Here is a 19,998-nt window from a genome sequence, read left to right as displayed (position 1 = left end):
GTGAAGAGGAAGGCGAGGAAGAGGAAAGAGCAACGTGCCTGAGTTTAGCAGAGCGCTTTCCCATAGTGCAGGCAAAAGCACAAGCAGTCAAAATAGGAATGCAAAAATCCTTGTTAATTCACTATATTTAACTGCAGGACGGGGCAAAAACCACCAATGAGGGAGAAGGACAAACAAACCCCTTGGCAACTGGCCATGATGGCAGTGTTTCACTACAGGCTCCTCCGGAGAAACACTAACAAATACCCATCCCCCTGGATGCGGGACCAACCTGCCACCAGAAGGCACATCAGACGATCAGCTGCACGTTCGATCCTCCATGAGAAAAAGGAAGCCCGAGAATGTAAACGGTCCAGACAGCTTGCGGGGCGTACACAGAGCCACCACCTTACAAAACATCAGGGCAGAGCCCCTTACATGAGCCTGGGCTCTGTAGGGCCCCGGGCGGTGATTCATCAACTCCGGCCCCTATGCCACGCAAACGTACCGGGAGAGGCTCCAGCTCAACAGGAGAGCCCATGCCCAGCAGGGGACTGAGAGGATGCCGCACCTGTAGGGAACTGAGGGCCCGCCACACAGCCCCACCAGGGGGCCAGCAACTGTAGCTCCCCAGAGCCCTGCGCCAGGATCAACCTGCTGGAGGCAGGAAAATTAAAACTGGATGCTGTGGTTTGAGGGGAGGAGTTATACGAAATAAAAGAAATAGAAAAAAGTCCTGTGTCGGAGATAGGGGCCTCATGAGGTAAAATAAATAATAATAATAATAATAAGTACTGGGTAAGGTAAGTACTGGGACGAGGAAGAGTGGACATGGAGGTAATGTAGCGTAGGATAATGTACACAGTCTGTGGGATCATGTAGGGCGTCAAGTGTTGGGAGCAGTACTTGCCATTCAGAGAGCAGTGTTAGTTGCACGTCACGTTCTCTGCCCCCAGTGTGCTCTGAAAGGCCACGGAAAATATTTTTCCGCATTGGTGTACTCGAAATACTCACTGATTGCGAACCGAGGATTTGGAAGAGTGAAGTAGGCCACGGGTTGAGATCAAAATAGACCGGTTTTGTTAAAGCAAAGCAATGTTTTTTTGTGACCCATATTTTGTAGCACCTGGGAAAATGGAAGAGAATGACACTGATGTGTAATTATAACAATACCCACTAGGTGGCGGCCTTCTCCTTACTATAAAACACAAAAGCATCCCTGAATGCTCTAGCATGGTAGAAAAAGTTTCCTAAAAAATGAACAATGCCTCAATGGGGAGGCGCTTGTTGCTGATTGGGTGGGGGGTGCATACAGTTTGTGTTCCTTGATTGGCCGGGAGGTGCCAGGGGTGTGGACAGACTTTGGAGAAGGGAAAGGAGGGGGCAGAGGAGCGGAGCGTGGCGCCCTCTCCTCCCCCTCCCCCTTAGCAGCTCCAATGGTCGATTTCGATTCCTGCTCTCGCTGTGCACTTTTCTACCACAGCCTGCAATGTGATACGAGAAGCTGGAGCCCCGTCGCAGCACCACGCACACATGCACCCATGCACACTCACACACATTCATTCATTCACACTGGCTCGCCCCATCACACCTGGACTCTGCACACGCAGACACGTTCTGGAGACCCAAGGAAAGCAGATACAGAACTGGTGTGCAGCCGGCAGGAGCATCGCCGCTACGGGGAACTATTGTGGTGTTTTTTTGTGGTTTTTGGGTATTTTTGACATTTCTCTTTTCGGAAAGGACTTCTGTCTGTTTTTGGGGGAATTTTTCTCACTGCCATGGAATTGGATGTATTGGTGTTTTTCTGCTTGGTATCTGGAGTGACAGCTGTGGAAGGTAATTTGGAGTCCCACATGTGTGCAATGTGTTACCTGGGTGCAGGAATGCCATTCCGTTTCTTTCTCTGTATGCACACAGATGCACACACATGCTATACAATGCCGCGTTATTTTCTTGCTTGTTCTGCTATTCTCAAATGTCTCCCACCGCTCAATTTTTTTGTCCAGGGCAACGGTATGCCGGCTGCCGTTTTTTTTTTGTGCTAAATTATTTCTGAAAATCAATATGCATCAAGCATAGCGGTACATGTGCTTAGCGCGGAAGGCGGAAGGGGCGTGTAATTGGCACCCTATGTTGGCAGGAACGCCGGACTAAATCACGCATGCTGATACGGAGTTTGTGCATAAAGGGGACTTTTGTGTTTTGTTTAAGCCAGATGTACAGTGGTCTGTACCCCTCCCCCTAGTCTGCCCCTCCCCCTCTGGTTACTCGGAGCTGCAATGCAGTGCTTGTTTAACATTCCATGATCCGGGAGTCCCGGGGCTCGGGACAGGGCGCACTCTGGGGGTCCCTGCTTTTGACTATGCTCGACATAGGGACAGTTTGACCAACAGCGGCCCGTCGGGTTCTCGCCTGCTTACCAAGGCACCCCGACTCCTTTGATGATTGCCCTCCCCCCCACCCACCCCCCCACGCACACGCGCGCATACTTTGATCTCTCCCTGTGTCTTACGTGTCGCTTGCTTGCTAGAGTGGAGTTATTACAAAGCTATTATGTAGCGCTCGCAGTCCTATTCTTCCCGCTTCATAGCGCTGACAAAGGTGTTAGTAGTACTCATTTCACTGACTTCGGATCGATGAAACGCCTTCTCGACATACATGCAGTCTGGCCCTGTGAGTCGCATGTTCCATGGAGATGTGTACAGCACATACAATAGCCAGCTGAGCTAGCGCCCTGTGAAACTTTGGCTACTCTTCCCCGGCTTACTTTCATTCCTCCCGGAATATGTGTTTCCCTTCTCTCACTGTCTTCTCTCTATCACCCTCGCATGTGCGTCTCTCTTCTCCTGCCCGTCGGGCTCCTTCTCTGTGCTTCCACTCCCCTTCATTTTCGTATCTGGTCCCCTTTCTTGCCCCCCTCCCCATCCCCACTCTCCCAGCATCTCTTTTTTTCTACCATCCCTCGGCCGCTTCCTCCCCCAGGTGTGAGTCTCTCCCTTGCAGCTCGGGCGAGACTCCATGCTGTGTGTGGGGTGCAATCACACCTGTTAGTTGCAGCGCTCAGCGGTGAATATCCCGCCGCCGCCGCCCGTCCTTTCTCCCCTTCCTTGTGAGGGTTGGGAGCCGAGCTCGCGTCGGCCGCGTGGGACCTTGACTTTGCCTATCTCTCGGATTTCTCTCGTTCGGGTTTCTTGCCCCCCCCCCCGCACACCTCCCGATTTCCTCCATCCTCCGCCTGGACCGTGTGCCTGGCTCTTTTTCTTCCAGACTTCTCTGCTCTTCCTACACTCCACCTCCGTTTTCACTCCTCCGCTCTCAGTCTACGTCCACTCCTTCCTCATCCCTCCCTCTTAGCAGAGTCCTCGATTGGTTCTTCCGTTTCCCCCTTTCTCCCTCTTCCCACATTTCTCTCTCTTCTCCCTTCTCACCTTGTTTCTCTTTTCTCCTCTTTTCACCCCTTCCCCATTTCTCTGTCTCCCCTTCTCTCCGACTGTCTCCATTTCCCCCTTTTCTCCCCTTCCCCATTTCCCCGTCTTCCCACTTGTCTCCTTCTTCAGCTTCTCTCCCCTTCCCCCTTTCTCTGTCTCCCATTCTCCTCGTCTGCTCCTATTTTCCCCTTTTGTCTCCTCGTCCCCTGTTCTCTCCTCTTCCCCCTTCTCTCCTTCGCCCCCTTCTGTCGTTTCGCCTCTTGATCTCAGTCATATTGTATGTTGCCCCAGGCTGTATGAAAGCCCACTGATTGCATAGCCCACGATCTGCAACCTGGCTTGGTTACCTGTAATACAGCTCAGTAGGTTAATCCTCCAGTAGTCAGTGTATAAAATGTAAATATCTGGTTGCCTCTATGTGGCATGTTCCAATCCCAATAAGAAAGGTTAGTGGGTCAAGACGGTTGGAATGGAGGTGCAGTGCTCGGAGGTGTGGGTGGGGGCCAGGTGGGTGGCGCGGCGGGGGGCAACAACATGTTAGCCCTGCGGCTTAATGTACCTGCTGCAAAGATATCTGGGTTACCTGTTAGTCGCAGGGTCCAATCCCAGGACGATAGCTCAGTGGCTTAATGTCCTGAACTAGCCAGCCAAGTGCACCCTTCTGGCCACGTGACCCAGTGTCAGTGAGGAAGCTCAGTAGGTCAACACGACTGCTTCAGTGGGGCACATGTACCAATCACAATAAGATGCCTGTAGTTTGATGCTCTTCTACGGAAATATGTCTCTACCCTTCAGTTGACAAATGTTTGCCTACATAAGGCCATACAATGTGGCCTGATGAAACAGCGTGTTATTTGCTAACCGCAGGTTCGAGTGCCAGTAAGGCTGTTAAGATGTTTCATGCCCTGTACTAAACATATGCGTGTTTTCTGAAAAAGTCACATATGTGGCAACCAAACGCGCTTACCATCTGACTCTAAGCGCCGCACCAGGGTCGAACCCACGTTGCAAGGTAGCAGTGCGATGCTCCCGAGTTATCCCAGCCCTGACTGCGTGCCCCTATCGCAGAAAGACAGCTCAGTGGGCGGATGCGCCTGCGGCATCATCGCTCAGTGCTTTCAAGCCCTGCTCTGTAAACATGTATGTAACCCACAGGTGGCATGTGTGAATCCTGATATGACACCTCCGTGACTTGATGCTCACCTGCGGAAGGATATCTTGTCATGTCATCTTTTCAAGGTTGATGAAATGAGTACCATTAAGCTAGTTACAGAGGCGTGCTTTATTGCAGGGCGTAGTGTCCCCTGGGAATTGTGTGCTCTATGAAAAGGCGTTCCGCTTGGCCTCTCGTTTCCCTGCCTTCCCAGTGCTCTCGCTTCCCGTGTGCTCTCCTGCCCTGTTTTTGCTTCCACGGACCTGCTTCCATCTCCTGGACGTGTTAGCCTGCAGATTCTAGACGCCCTCGTTGGACTGGAAGCGAGCAGACAAGAGACAGGCACAGGGTGGCAATGGCGGGCCGTGGCTGGCGCTGCAGCTTCTACGCCTAGGTTTCCATTTGCTCTGCTTTCAGCAGAGAGATGGCTCCTGGCCTGGTGGTAGTGCAGAGCCCCCCTCCCCCCCGATCAGCAGCAAGCCCACTGGGCGGGAGGAGAGAAGCTCTGGAGGTGAGGGTGGGCCAGCTTGCGATGCGCACACTCGCTGGGGTGGAACCTGCCAGCAGGGGTTACAGACCTAAGCACTGCCCTAGACGACCCTACGCCCTGATCATGCACGCCGCGGGTTAGCAGCCTGCCACTGACCCTGGGGCGGGGGGGGGGAGGGGCCGGTGGAGGCTTGTGTTCTTTTGAAAAGCCTCTGTAACAGACAGAGCCCAAGGCGCGGATGACCTGGCAGGTCACAACATGCATGTATGTGGCCAGGCCAAGCGATTGTGCTTCATACATAGGCCACGGTGTAGCCACGGAGTAGTAACTCCCTTCCCGCAAGCTCGAACCCCAGTGCCTCTGCGCTGGAATGCGGGATGGCCCTGACCACCAACAGCAGTGCCCCACATCCCCATGGCGAAGGATGGTGCCACACTTCCCTTTCAGGGATGCCCTCAGTGCATGGATGCCAGCATACCATTCTTGAGCCCACAGGCCTTTGCCTCAGAGGCTGAGCAAGCAGAGGAGCGGGGCAGGAGCATCTTCTTTCTCAGGGCCTTTCAACCTTTTCAAATGAAAGGGGGCTTGAGCCTCAGGGGGGCCCCGGCAAACTGCCCCCACTTTGACAATCAGCAGTCTAATAACACATCTATATATTCCTTTATATATTACTTAAGATCTGGGGCTTACTCTGCAGCGCCCACCTCACAAGCTGCGTTTGTTGGAACCTATCCGGCGTCCCTTCTATTGGGGAAAACGGAATGTTGTCACCTCAGTGCCTTTCAACACTGGTTCCTCCACATCAGCCACTTGCTTACAAAGAAGGATTTAGTGCTGTTCAGTGTTTCAGCTCCGGCTGGCTCTCTGCCTTGTAATAATTGGCGGCTATTAACCTTTTCTTTAGCTCCATTATAATGTATGTCCCCGACAGGTGCCTCAGACTGCTTTCCTCCCTAAGCAAGGGGGGCGGGGGGCAACCATCATGTTGAAGTGAGCCCCCACACATCTTCAGCCGGGCCTGGGCATACCAACCTCCTAGGGCCAGGAATTTGTGCAAAGCCACTTGTACCTCCTCAGAGTAGATGATTCTGACAGTAACAGGCTTCAGAAGGAAGAGGGTTTAGTAAATGGTTTATAGCCCAACTGCAGCCCTAGTGCTAGGCGGGTGTGTAGGATACACAGGCAGTTTCTGTTCATCGCAGTGGACAAACTGCCCATGAATTCTACAACTTTTCCATATCAAAAGATACAATCACATTGGCTGCCTACCACCAGTGACGTGCAGGTCTGCTGGGCGCCAGGCTTGATTTTGAACTAGTGAGTCAATGAACATCACCTTTGTCTAGTGTGACCAGACGTCCCGGTTTTCCCGGACAGTCCGGGGAAATCACCCTTCGTCCCAGTGTCCCGGGAGTTTTTTCATTTTAGAAACCCCGTCCGCGGTTTGCAGGTTTGGATGGCTACTGCAATTAAAATTGTAATTTTTTTTTTTCACAACACTTTCAGAATATTGAATTTGGAGGATTGGCTCAAACCCCCAACCTTTCAGGTACAAATCACAACACTTACTGACTATGCCACCGAAACTGGCTTGGAAATGAGTGTACAGCAAGCCATGTTATATCAATTAAAGCAAACGCCTGTTTTGAATTAACAAGCCAAGATTCACAGACAAAACTGCACTAATGAGATCATATGCAGTTTATAGAAAGGAGAAGAGGTGGAAATATGATTGGGTGGTGGTTGTGGGGGCATGTTGGGGGAGGGGCGGTAATTGGTGGGCTGCAATGTGGTAGTCCCTCTTTTATGTTGTTGGAAGTCCCGGTTTTTCGTTTTGGAAATCTGGTCACCCTACCTTTGTCACACCCTGAATGCAGTGTCAGCGCAGTGAGCGGCACGCAGTATACCCTGGATTCCGAGTGAGAGCGCAATGTGCGGCACGCAGTGTGATGCACGCGGTATACCGTGGATGCCAAGTGTCAGCGCAGTGTGAGGCATGCAGTGTGAAGCACGCAGTATACTGTGGATGCCAAAGGCCTGACTCATGGAATTTTTGCAAGTGCCTTTGCACTGCTGAAAAGTGAATTTGCACTGCGGACACACATTTTTGCAGTACAAAATGACTTTGCACGGACTTTGCACTTCAAAAATACACTTTGCACAGTTCCATGCAGAGCCGGCCTTAGGGAGGGGGCGAGCCAGGCGACCGCCTGGGGCGCCACGCCCCCCAGGGCGCCTTTTGCCCCTGCCACGCCAGCTCGGGGAGTCTTTCAAGGGCTCCCCCGAGCTGGCGTTGTGGGACAAGGCGCAGCAGGCGGCCTTTTACTGTAAAAGGTGCCCGCAGCGGTGGGTGCATTTAAATGCGCCCCTCTGCCGTGGACACTTGTCACAAGAAAAGGCGCCATTAGCCCCCCACCACGCCAGCTCCGGGGAGTCTTTCAAGCGCTCCCCTGAGCTGGCGTGGTGGCAGAAGGTGTGGCAGGCGCCTCATTGTCATTGAATGAACCCGCGATGGCTCACGGCACCTATTTAACCTCCTCGCCGGAGCGAGGAGGTTTAAAAAAAAAAAAAATAAATAAAAAAGTTGCCCATCCTGGCCCCGCCCCCTTCCGCACCGCCCCCTGTTAACCAGGGGGGAGAGGGGGTGCGCCAGTTCTCCCAGGGCGCAGCTGGACTTAAGGCAGGCCCTGGTTCCATGAATCGGTGTTTGCGTCGGCAGTGCAAAGTCTGTTTTCACTAGTGCAAAGTGACTTTGAACCATGCAAAAAATTTGATGAATTCGGGCCTGAAGGGTGGACCTGGGCAGAAGCATGGCCCCCTTTTCTCTCACACGGAGCGTGCACTCCCTCGCAGTGCACGCTTAGAATGGGCACGAGCAGTGTGCCTCCCTTCTCCCACAGAGTGGTCCAGCAGTGCATGCTGACATCACACATAGACAGAACATCCATAAAGCGCGGGAAGTCCCGCGGCTAGCTGCTCCCACATGCAGTACAGATAGAGCGCAGGCAGTGGCAGTGTGCGCTTATGACCCACAGAAGTAGCCCTGCACAGCCTTCCCCAAACGCTGTACATGCGGCAATTTGACTTTCTGTCACGCAGGACACAGGTAGCCACAGCCCGGGCTCCCCTCACGCTCAATGGAAAAGGCACTGGAGGCCCCGCTCAGACTACAACTGGAATGCAGTGGACTCTGCAGCGACTGCGCATCTTCACCTGCGCACAGAGGCGTCGCTAGGGCGGCCTTGCGGGGCTATAGCCCCGGGTCTTTTGGTTGTAGCACCGGATAGAAGCTCACGGGCTACAACCAAAAGGCTAGCTAGCCCCGAGTCCTGCAGTCCTGACCTCAGTGTAGCCCCGGATCTTTTCTAGACCTAGCAACACCCGTGCATTGCGCATATTGGAGCTCGAGCCCAAGCAAGTCCTTCTTCAAAACTTGCCACCAGCTGGCCGCACTTATTTTCTTATTTATTCTCTTTATTTATTTGCTGTTATCCTTTGTATTGCACTGCCCACTCCCCTTCCCCCTGCACTTTTCCCTTCTCCCCCCCTACACTTGCGCAATATCATTGTCACCTGCCCTAGTAGGATCATTGTCTCTGTCTTCCCTCTGTTTCCCCCTTGCCTCGTCGCGCCTTGAAACAGTTGTGTATAGTCGCGTTATAAATGCCATATCAGATCATATCATATCATAACAGCAGCGTGCGGCTCTGCCAGGCCTCCCAGGGCCAATGGAACATTGGAGCGAGAAGGTTGAGGTAGACCCACTTTCAGGGCGGACTCATGCATAAATTGGACCCTGAAAAAAAAATGGGTGGCCCATAGTCACAAATTGCAATTTGCTTCTAAATAAATTGTTGGGATACCGACTAGGGGTGTGATTTGGGGAAAATCGTGCATTTTGCAACACATCCAATGCAGGAAATTGGTGAAAATTACCATCAGCACCGTGCATTAAGCAATGAAGCTGTCAAGCCAGCCCTTTAAGCATTGCCCCATTGCCCTAAAGGCCAGTGACAAGTATTTATTTGTACACAAATAGGAATGCATCAGTAAAGAACTCTGCTGTCACTTAACGTTCTGAGATCCATTGGCATGTGCAGTACATTATAAGCACAAAAGGCGTCACTAGTGATGTCATATTATACGTTACGATTCTACAATACGGATTGATTGAGGCTTATATATGTAGGGCCTGCTCTATATGGGATGCCACGCCATTGGTCCATCTTCATCTGACCATCTCTAGTCACGTGCGTGCTGCTGGGCACGTCATCTGCGGTGAGTTGGCATAACAATTAATTAGCTACTCTAACACACAATGTTATTCTTACGATAGTAACAATGCACTTGGCAAATACAGGGATGGGCTCAGGGGAGAACCGAGGTCACAGTAACTCACACACACTTCACTCGTTCCAAGACAGATCAGCAACTCCCAAGGTCCTCCTCCTTAGTTTTGAGCTATAATTCTGATGCTACCCTGCACTTCGCTGCACAAACCACGTGACCCATTCCTGAAGGTGCGTTAGCCTTGCCTTCTGATTTTACTGATCTATCGAGGGGTGTAAAGGTTTTATGGTCGGTGGTCTGGGCTTGGATGGTACTGTGGTATTTGGGGGTCATGGGATGAAAGCATGCAAAGCCGTATTTCTCATGCGGGGATCGTTGGGTGTAAGAGGGCCTTGCTATCTGTTCTGTGGGATGGTACTGCCAAGAGGCACTCCGCTCCCTTCTCATGTTCTTGCTGGGCGCATTCTTCCCAGGCGTGAGGTCCTGTAACTTTGTGAACAATGGAAGAGGTTGTGGATCTCGCAGACCTGGCCAAGTTGGGGGTGGTGTTCGCGGTCATGCAAGGGGTCTAATACTAATATACAGACTACTGTTTGCTGCACTTGGGCCTAACGCCTAAGATGGCTGCAGCTTGCCAAGATAGCGTTTACACCTGTATCTACCATATACCTTATGCTGCATGCACTAAGGTACTTGTGCACCCCCTTTATGTGTACCCCCTCCTGCCTGCTGCCTATATGCACTCTATTAGCATCTAGTTCTTGTTCGGTATCGCCTAAGGGAGTGGGAAGACACTCTCTCCTTCCCAACACCAGCCTGAACATGCCTGCTGCTGTCCCGGTGCACCGGAGACTAATCTACTTCAAGGGCCTTTGGGTGACCACAGAAGGAGGTACTGGACTTTCTAGCTCCTCGACTGGCCTCTTAGACGTGTTAGCTGCTGTCCAGTTAAGTTAATATGTTTTTTTTTTAGCACAGTCACTGCCAAGGGGTACTCCTTGGCACTGGCTTCTTGTTCTGTGGATCCACTGACAGAGCTTTGAGTTGGTATTTGAAACATTCAAGAGTAAGGGGAATGCTGGAGTGGCAACAAAATAGAGAGAGGCTGTGGGATGGTAAAACAGAAGAGGCACCTGACAGACCACAGAGAGCCCGCCAAGAGGTCATATGAGGGAGCACAGTGGGCCATATCGGAACTATTGCCAGGGCTTGTTGAGTGGAAGAAAGCGGCAAATGGCCTGGTAGGGCCTCACTATATGGCAGACTCTGCAACCTGAAGCTCTTCAGAAGTTTTGGACTACGACTCCCAAGATCCCTCGCCATTCACTTTGCAAGCTAGGGCTTTTGAGATTCCAAAACATTTGAAGACCTCTGCTATATGGGGTGGGAGGGGAGCATCATGAACAAGCGGTAGAACAGTCTTTGGTCCACCATGCAATGGCACAGCAAAGTGTGTCACACCCTTGGCATGATGGAAGGGAGGCGGGATTGACCTACCTGGTCACATCGAGGCACGGAGTTTGGTTCGGAAGTGATGGGGGAAAGTGGTCTATAAAGGGTCCAGGTGGCAGGAAGCGAGTGCCCCGAAATATGGAATGGATGGAACGATAACGACTGAGATGCAGACCATCAACACGTACAGGGGGGGTACTTGGGAGGGGCTGGTAATGCAGCAGGACATAGAGTGCAGTGGGTAAAAGGGGAGCGGGGACATACGGACATCACAAAGGTGCTTGTGGAACACTTGATGTTATCCGCAAAGGGGAGGCAAGGAAGGGGAGGAGCTTGCAAAGGGGGCTGTAATGCCCATGCGTTTAGGGAAGTGGATCAGAAAAGGGCGTCAGAACGTTTGGGAGTCGAGGGCTGGCATGGCTCTAGCTCGATAAGAAGCTGAGGGATCGGGAAGGCGGGAAGGAGAGAATGGTATGATGGGCACTCCCTGTCTTCAGGGAAAGGCTCTTCCCCATTTTAAGTTGAATGTATGCCCTGGGAATAACCGGCACATTACCCATATTGAAAGGGGGCGTTCAATTTCTGGGGTCCTGGATACGCATATAGGACGAGGACTTGCCGTTGGCAAGGGTCACGCCGGGGAAAGTCAGGAAAATGTGCTGAAGGAAATGGGGGACGGGTTGCTGGCAAGCAGTGGCGCAACAACCATTGGGCATATCGGGCTAATGCCCCAATTCCCACCAAATGTTTGGTTATGTTGAGACGTGTCCTGGCGACCTACGAAGCCCTGGTAGGAGAGGACACAGACGCAGTTAACAAAGGCACAAGCAATTACTGGTCCGATAGCACAGCGAGTCGAGCGCTAGCTTTGACATCTGTGCAGAGTCTGCTGATGCAGGTTCGAATCCCGCAGGGCCAAACTCAGCCTTTCAAATGAGCACCACACACCGTGGGTAATAAGCAGTGCACAGATACCTGTGGGTTTGTAGCGCCATATAAATGCTAAATTATTATTACTAGTGTGAAGCGCTACATAGATACTAACGTCAGCGTATGCATGCATTTGTAGGCAATCACAATAATGACAGGGTCATGATTGCATGTCAGGGGAGTGATTGGAAGTGGGGGGAGGGTGGCAGCTCATCCTCATAGCCGTTCATAAGTGTCTGGTTTCAGACAGGAAGGAGACAGTTAACTGCGTTTAGCTTTGAAGTTTCATCAGAATAGCCTCATTAGAATATGTAAAGAAGTTAGATGCCCCCACACAAGTATGTTTGCCCCTCAACCCACACAGTCTCTGAAAAGTGCCCTTCTCCCAACATTTGAAGGGTCAGCCCCTGAAATGTTTGCCTAGTTGCACTCCTGCTGGCAAGCAAACGCCCCATTTTAAACTCCATTATCTCCCCCACATTCAATGGCGTTGAAAGAACCAGTGGATGAATTCTGGTTGACCAATGACCCTTCTGGGTCGAATCTTGTGGAGTGACAAGGTCAGATCTGGCAATGATGATGTTGGGCTTTCCTGGTCATATCAGAGTGCCCCATTTCTCCTGAAGTGCAGTGTCAGTGGTCTCTTCTGCTTTCTTTAGCCAGAAGTTCCCACATAACGAGGAAGCAGCAAGTACTGACACTTCCGCTGAGGATTTTTACGCTGGCCTGGCTGGCTTCTCACACTGGATGAATGATGGTGGTGCAAGGCTGAAGAAGTGACCCATAAATACGCCTTCACTTGTGGCTGGCTCCCCTAATACCCTATCATGCTTAGGGGGGGACCTTAAGCATGATAGGGTATTAGGGGAGCCCCCTTGGACATTTGAAACTTGTGGTGGCTGGTGCGCTCCGCATTGTGGTCTAGAAAGTTTATGTTTTGTCTTGTCTAGGCCGATGGCTGCATTGTGTGACCTATGTTGGGAACATTCTGTGAGGCCATCATCGTCGCATAACTGGGAAGGTTAAATGAGAATGCAGTTATGGTAAGGGATTGATAGCCATTTTATTCTGTGTGGCTGTAGGCATATATTGACAAGTCGCCCTTAGAAGCATAGCAATATGGTTTAGTTTAGTTTATTTATTTATAGAGCGCCCCAAGCCCAAAGGCATCTGGGCGCTCTGCTTACAAGTTCCAAAAAGATACAAAGCAAAGGAATACATCAATATGATACATAAAAGTTTTGCATTAAAAATGCACAAATATGCATCAGACATCAGTAAGATTGGTACAGAGTATGCACTCTGTACATATGTGCATAGCCTTTTGGACACCGAAGATATATTCACTGTAGACAGTGGGGGGCTTTGGATTACCTGGGGGCCTGTGGTATTAGTTCAAGTGGTATGGGAGATGGTCCATTGTGGTATGGATTGCGCAAGCGTTGAGGGTCCTTTTTAGTTATGCTATGTTGCACGTGCACTCTGCTGTCCTTTGCATGGTCCCCTGGTGCTCTGTGTGAATTGGAGGAGAGGGGTGGCTCTGGTTAGCTGTGAGAAAGGGAATAGGCCCGGTGTCTTTGCGTGGCGTTGTGTTGATGCGTACAGGGCAGAAGTCCACGGGTACGGTGTGCCCGGCTGTTTCTGCAGCTTTTTGTCCAAGCCCTGTGTTCGAGCAGGAGCTTTCTGTGCCCGTGGTGCCTAGATCCATCGGCCAGGGCTGTGATAAGTACGCACGATCGGGGGGACGTGTAGATTCTGATATTTCATTGCCGTGTGCGAGTAGCTTGCTGTGTTCGTGTAGTGTGTTTGAGAGCACCGGTTCAGAATGTGTGCGCGGCGGGGAGGTGAGGTTCCAATGGGCACCTTTGCGCACCCATTCCGCGTGGTCGTGGCTCTGTGTCGGCATGCATTCCCCTGGGCTGCGTCTCAGTGACGGTGCCCTTCCGCGGAGGTGCCTGTGTGAGGAGACGTTCCATCGCGACCCGACCCGGGGACGATTCGACTTGGGTTGTGGAGTGAAATCACTCATGCATGCGTACGCCTCTCCTGTTCTGACCCCCCCACGCCACCAGCACGCGCAACAGTCAAGCATTTCGACACAGCACAGACCCTCTCCCCCTAATCAATCACGGGCCGCATCAGCGTATCAACGAACGGTGCAGAGAGCAGAGCTGCCTCAGAGCTCAGGACATTGATTCTGGGGTACAGTAGCCATGGCCAAGGCTCGTCTTGCTGCTGCGTCAGCGGCCTGCGTGCTCGCTCATGGGAGCGGCGTAATCCTGCCTCTGGCGCAAGCAGCGTGGTGCCGCCTCAGCTTCCTGCTGTCTGTTCAACCTGCATGAACCCAACGCCAATTCCGCACAGGGTCAAGAGGCACATTTAATGTCTGCGCACAAAATAAACGTACACTAAGAGGTCTCTTTTTACACAGTGTTGTGTGTGTTTGTGTTTGGTATGGCACACCCTTTCAGCTCACGTTTAGTCAGTGCTGTGTAGTCTTCTGTTTGCTGAACCCTGCGCGGCTTGACATCTCCACTAATGTCCAGTGCCGCGGAATGCGACCCCCCCCCATGCAGCTCATGGGCACAGGCCATTAAGCTTGGGTAGCTGTCCACAGGGTACAAAGGGGGGAAGTAAGGCAGCCATAAGGCGCACCACCCACTCTTTCCTGTCCTCTCCCCTGCTCTAGGGCTCACAAGCAGGGCCTGCAGGGAGTGGACCCAGCCAGCACACAACACACATCAAAAAGGAGCTAACTGGTGGCAGGTGCCAGCCCCAGAACCTCCAGTGCCTCTCAACTTCTTCAAAGGGGGAGAGAACACTCTCACAAAAGATGAGGGGCGAGGCAGGAAGCTATGCACCAAGGTGCTAAGAGGCTGTCTGCACAGGCTGGCCATTTGGGTGGCCAGTAGCCATATGTATGGCTTGGCCCCAGGGCACATTTGCCTTCAATAGGCAGGGCTGCTGGAGCAGTCATACAGAAAGAACACTCTGACCCGAGTGTATCTGGTACATTTGGGCAAGCACAGGACAATGGTCGTTGTCTGAAAGCCTTAGAACAGACAAAACATGGAAGGCTGTATGGGCCTGGAAGGAATCTTCCAGCAGGCACAGGAGGAGGACCAACCAATTTACAGGTCCCAAACACACAGACTTGAGGGCTCATGCTGGGGGCACCCTGTGAGCAAAGAAGGGCAACTTCCAGTTCCTGCCCCAAGTGCCCAAAAGTATGGAACTAAGAAAACACTGCACACCTGTATGTTGGGAAATACCCATATACTCAGTTATGTTATATCAGTATTATGTTTAATTAAAAAAACATAGCCTTTTTTATTGCCAATACAAACATCCACGTATTGTTTTATATATGTATTGTATAGAGTGTATGAGCCACAGGGCTAGCGATTCCACAGCTTATGGTCAATGAAAGAAATAAGTCCACCACAGCGCGGGCTTGGCAGCCATGTTACAGCATCATACGTACTGCTTCTCCTGGCGGTATCCTCCAGTCTATGCATGGACACTGTTGCCTTTGCCCACGGCGTTGCCCGTTGTTCCTGCCACACCAAGGAACTGATTCTCTACCCGACTCTCTGCTCTCTCACAGAACGGGAGCCGACGCACCAGCACCCGAGCAGTGAGGGGGCGGGCTGTAGGAAAACATTATTTGCAAACAATAAGGGAAACATACGTGCTGGTGGGGCTTGGGGTTGATGTGGCAGTTGAAACCTGGCTTCTTTCAGCATCACACTTCTCACGTGCTCATGAAATTGGTCGTTTTATTACCACCTACAGACTTTCTTCAGCCGCTTTGGCAATTTCTTTCTTAACTAAGTGCTATTATATTCACGTCGGAAGAACATTATCGGGTTGCTGTTTCCATTTTGTTGTTGTTGAAAGTGGGCGTAGGTGTGATGTGTACGCTGGTGGCAGCCAGTCATATAAAACAGCAGTTTTTTTTTTCATCTCGCCTGTCCACATCTTTTAGTAAACCACAACAAAACAAACCACACATAGCCTCGCCCAAGCACATGGAGGCTACCAACCGAAAAACACACCTAGGCTCAGTAAACGATGCCAACCGAACTGAAGCTGCCAACAGCACATCACAGCTCTCTTGCTCTTTTCTCCCGCTCAGTCCTACTTACTTATCCAGCGCCTCCTCGCTTTGCAGAGACGCCAGAGCGCCAAGAAACCACACATGGGGCAACAGTGCACAGTATAAGAAACATAACATACACAAAACAAAACAGACCTAGGCTCAGTAAACGATGCCAACCGAACTGAAGCTGCCAACAGCACATCACAGCTCTCTTGCTCTTTTCTCCCGCTCAGTCCTACTTACTTATCCAGCGCCTCCTCGCTTAGCAGAGACGCCAGAGCGCCAAGAAACCACACATGGGGCAACAGTGCACAGTATAAGAAACATAGCATACACTGAATGGCCGCAGTGGGGGGTGGAGGGGGTGCTGAGAGTCAGAAGTAGAGGTTTGCTTTCTATGCATATGCTTTTTTAGGTAGTAACATCTTGTGATGCCATTTTGAAAAGTGCACAAAGCTTTCCTATTCATGCATTTATCACATCTGACTTTTTTCTGTCATGTGTCATAGTGATCTGTCGAAGAGGACAGACGTTATATCCCAAAAGTAGAAATGCCCATTTAAAATGTTATAGGAATATTTGCTCAAGGCTACAATATACTATTTTGCCAAGCTTGGACTGTTGTTAGTCAGAGCTCCCGCAAATAAAAAAAAAAGAACATTATAGTGTAGTAACTATCCATCCAGCTGAAGGTTCCAAATGTGAAGAAAAATATGCGTGGACACATTTACACCATGTGTTGATGATTGTGGTGGACGTGCGGATGAGGGGAAGTTGGAAACGGGGCAGGGGATGGTCTCTGTGGAGTGTCTATTTCTGAAGTCAGGCCTAAAACGGATAACAGAGAGCTATTGGGTGGGTTGGATGAAGAGTGTGTTTTGAGTAGTATGGTAACAGTAAGACTGGGTGCTAGTTATTTAATTCATTTATTTATTCTAGCATTTGTGTCAGTGCACTGAACCCTCTGGTATCTAGGTGCTAGTTACAATGGGGAAGGAGACAAGATAAGTACAATGGGGAAGGAAAAATAGGGTGTCAGGTATCAGACAGTACTATCACACACAGAGACAGAAAAGAGTTGGTGTGTCCATTTGGGAGAAGGTGAAGAAGCAAGGTGTCTTAGAGCATGGTGTCTGTGAAGAGCAAGGTTTTCAAGTTTTTCCTAAAGGTCCAGTAGGAAGATTCTTTTCTTCAATACATTGTATCGAACTACTTGGACTATTTTTTTTAAAACACATTAGGAGCTGCATTTTTGCTTTGTTAAATCCAAACAGATTCTATATTGAGAAAATTGATCAGCAAATGGACGATCTCTTGCAAGAGACATGAGGTATTAAAGGGAATGACAGTGTGTGGCCATGTGTATAATGAAAAAATACCCCCTACCATACAGAAAAAGGATATTGCAAGTCACCTTGGAGTTCCCTAACCTCATAAAGGAACTTAAACTTTGTCCTCGTTCCTCTATTTGGTCACAAAACACCTTGTTGGCTTGCAATATCCTTATAACCTACAGTCGGGGTGCTTTAGCCCATATATTACAGCCTAGTTGTGACATCACAACTGACCTGTAATAAGAGAATGACATCACAACTGCTTCGTAATCAGTTATTACACTTAAGTAATGACATCACAAAGCCTGCTGCTTCAGCCAGCAGACAGAATTCCAGCTGTCACTGCAGCACTTAAAGCAGTGGAAAGCTTTTCAAATTCCTTGCTTGCAGAATAGTTTGCTGTAACTGACGTAGTTAAGTGGGCACTGCCTAATTTTCTTCCATAGAGCAAACTTAGATGTAAGTAGATACTGTTGTTAATCAAGTTTGGGGTGCACACCCTCTCAAGAATGCCACCACAAGGGGCACTGGAAATACCGGCAATAAAGTGGACCTAAGCTCAATGGAGCCAGTTTACCTTAACTTGAAAAGATTGCATCCAGACTATTGCTTAGAAAAGACCAAGGTGTATTAAGTGTATTAAGTTAAAATGAACACTGTGAGTGGTCTAGGCCGAAATGCCACTCTGCCAATGCATTTTGGTCTACATGTCTATCATCAGGGCAAGTAGCAGTATATAGAATATTAGAGGTCAAAAACCGGCCCCAAGGACCCAAAACAAACAATAGTACATTGTTTTCAGCTTGCTGGAAGAACCTTGCAGGGCATTCTGTATGTAGGCTGGGTACTAGTTCTGGAGCTGCTGGACAGGTCCTCTGAGTCCGATATTTCCCTCTGTTCCCTGGAAGATGTTTAGGGGAGGGATCTTGCTTCCCTCTTGGAAGTCCTGGCCTTCCGTCACAGGAGGAAGATGTAAGGTAAACTGTACCCTCAGCCCATGTCCAAATGAGCCCTTTTTCTTACTCCTTTCAAAGTCATCGGATGATCTGCTAGGTGAGGGGTTCATCGCTCTTTTAAAGCCAAATGGTCCTCAGTAATTGGTGCAGGTAAGGCTACCTTAAAGAACCAATCCTGTGTCCCCAACAACAATCTTGTGTTATGCATGAGGTCAGAACCAGAGTGCTCTGGAACAGGACAGACAAGGGGTGACAACATATACCCAAGTCCAACCCATCTTTCTGTCTGTAGATCAAAGTCTCTCACTGGTTAACTGAGCCCCCCCCCCAGTGCCTCTTGAATAAAGCGCAGGTCTCTCTCAAAGTTTGGACTGGGAGCAGACTTCCTGTCTCCCCTGAATCACATCCTTCATCCCTCTGAAAGGGGTCTGCTCTACAGGAACACCTGTGGTAGCTGCTGGACCCAGACAGGCCATTCACTGCCTTTCATACAGAGAGGTGGGAACTAGCTTCAAGTTGACACATTGCACACCTTTGCACACCAAAGGGTTGTTAGTCCCGCCTTCCTGTTGTCTCTTTGGGCAATCAAGTCTCTTAGGCTTGCCTCTATTATCTCGTTAGTATTCACTGCAAACAAATGGAGTAGACAAAATAATTGCAGATTCATGGAGCCTTTGATATTTAAAGGGGGCTGCCATGGCTGGAGTAAGGTGTGCCTTTCCCCCTTCTTGAGATGCTTTGATGTACCCAGGGCTGTCACATTCCAGCTAAATATGACAAGGGAAGACGGCGCCTGTAGGTAGTGTCTTTCCGGAGTACACGTGACTATGCTTTTTTTGTGCGGGAAGCAGATGAAATGAACGCGGAATGGCCGCACACATTTCTCAGAGGTTGGTCTCCCATCATTCAGTTTCATTATTTAAAAAAATCAAAGCAGGCCAGACGAGTGCACTTTCCCCGTGCAGATTGTCGAATTCCTCACATACGGCAGTGATTATAACTGATTCAATAAGGAAGCATAACAAGAGTCTGTGAAAATCTGCTCTTATATGTCCCTATTGACGAAATACCCCATTCAATCTAAAGCAGGGAGTAGATTGTTGAGGAAAATTAACATGGGTCTGCCCTTCGGCTGCGTTTGGGGTAGATCATGCTGAAAATTGAATTTATACTGGGAGATCTAGATCTTACCCAGTATGGAGAGTGGTGTAGGGGCGGCATAGGGCAGGTATTTTACTCATGCCTCCCAATAAACATTTGCCTTTTGGCCCCTCGGAACACTTGGAAAATAGCCCAGGTTCTTATAATGTTGTCAGCAAAGTATAAGACGTGTACACTTCCAAACTTCCAAACCTAAAAAAATGTTCATCAATATTTCCTCTAGAGTGTAATATTAACATGAGATTTGAGACGGCTCCTGCTTAGATTCTCAACGGGGCTTGCGGCAGGGAAGTGCCTTGCCTTTGTACCTAGAAACCACGTTCAAATCCAGGTCTGGGCATAGTTTAAAGTGACTACACTGCAGCATTCTAAAATAAGGGTAGAGTGCACATGGATTTCCCCGGATTGGGGAGCTGATTCCGAGATCCAGGCAGACGTTTTTTTCCGGATCCGGAAAGATCCGGCCCAGTGCCAGCACTTGTGGATTGAACCGTGGTCTCGCTGTGGGGCTGCCGGCCCAGCCACTTCTCCTCCCTTGGTTGTTTGCCCCTTTCTGTGCCTCTTTTCCGTGCCGGGCCCGGTTTGCAGCTGCAAGGCCCCGTTCCATTTCCAGCGTCGCTTGTCATTTACATAGAGGCCGTGAAAGAGAGCAGATGGCTCTTCCTGAACAGCGTCCCTGGGCGGCTTCCAGTCACGCTGTAAGAAGGAGACCTTGGGCCG

At 50.2% G+C, this 19,998-nt stretch overlaps 1 protein-coding gene across 2 annotated transcripts in view; it reads left to right on the top strand.

Moving 5' to 3' along the window:
• Positions 1 to 1,447: 1,447 nt before the first annotated feature.
• The window catches only part of EPHB1 (EPH receptor B1), a 1,076,389-nt gene continuing 1,057,838 nt past the window's right edge, over positions 1,448 to 19,998 (top strand). The window contains exon 1 of one of the 2 annotated variants that reach the window (XM_069618048.1): positions 1,448 to 1,818. In XM_069618048.1, the coding sequence (XP_069474149.1) occupies positions 1,761 to 1,818 (58 nt within the window). In that variant the 5' untranslated portion in view covers positions 1,448 to 1,760. The remainder of the gene's footprint in view (positions 1,819 to 19,998) is intronic. The other variant, XM_069618049.1, reaches the window with a different exon arrangement.

This window comes from Ambystoma mexicanum, chromosome 10, assembly GCF_040938575.1.
Source record: "Ambystoma mexicanum isolate Mex_15411 chromosome 10, UKY_AmexF1_1, whole genome shotgun sequence".
Taxonomy (NCBI): domain Eukaryota; kingdom Metazoa; phylum Chordata; class Amphibia; order Caudata; family Ambystomatidae; genus Ambystoma; species Ambystoma mexicanum.
The sequence above is the reverse complement of the archived record's forward strand: the minus strand, read 5'-3'. Positions and strand labels throughout refer to the sequence as shown.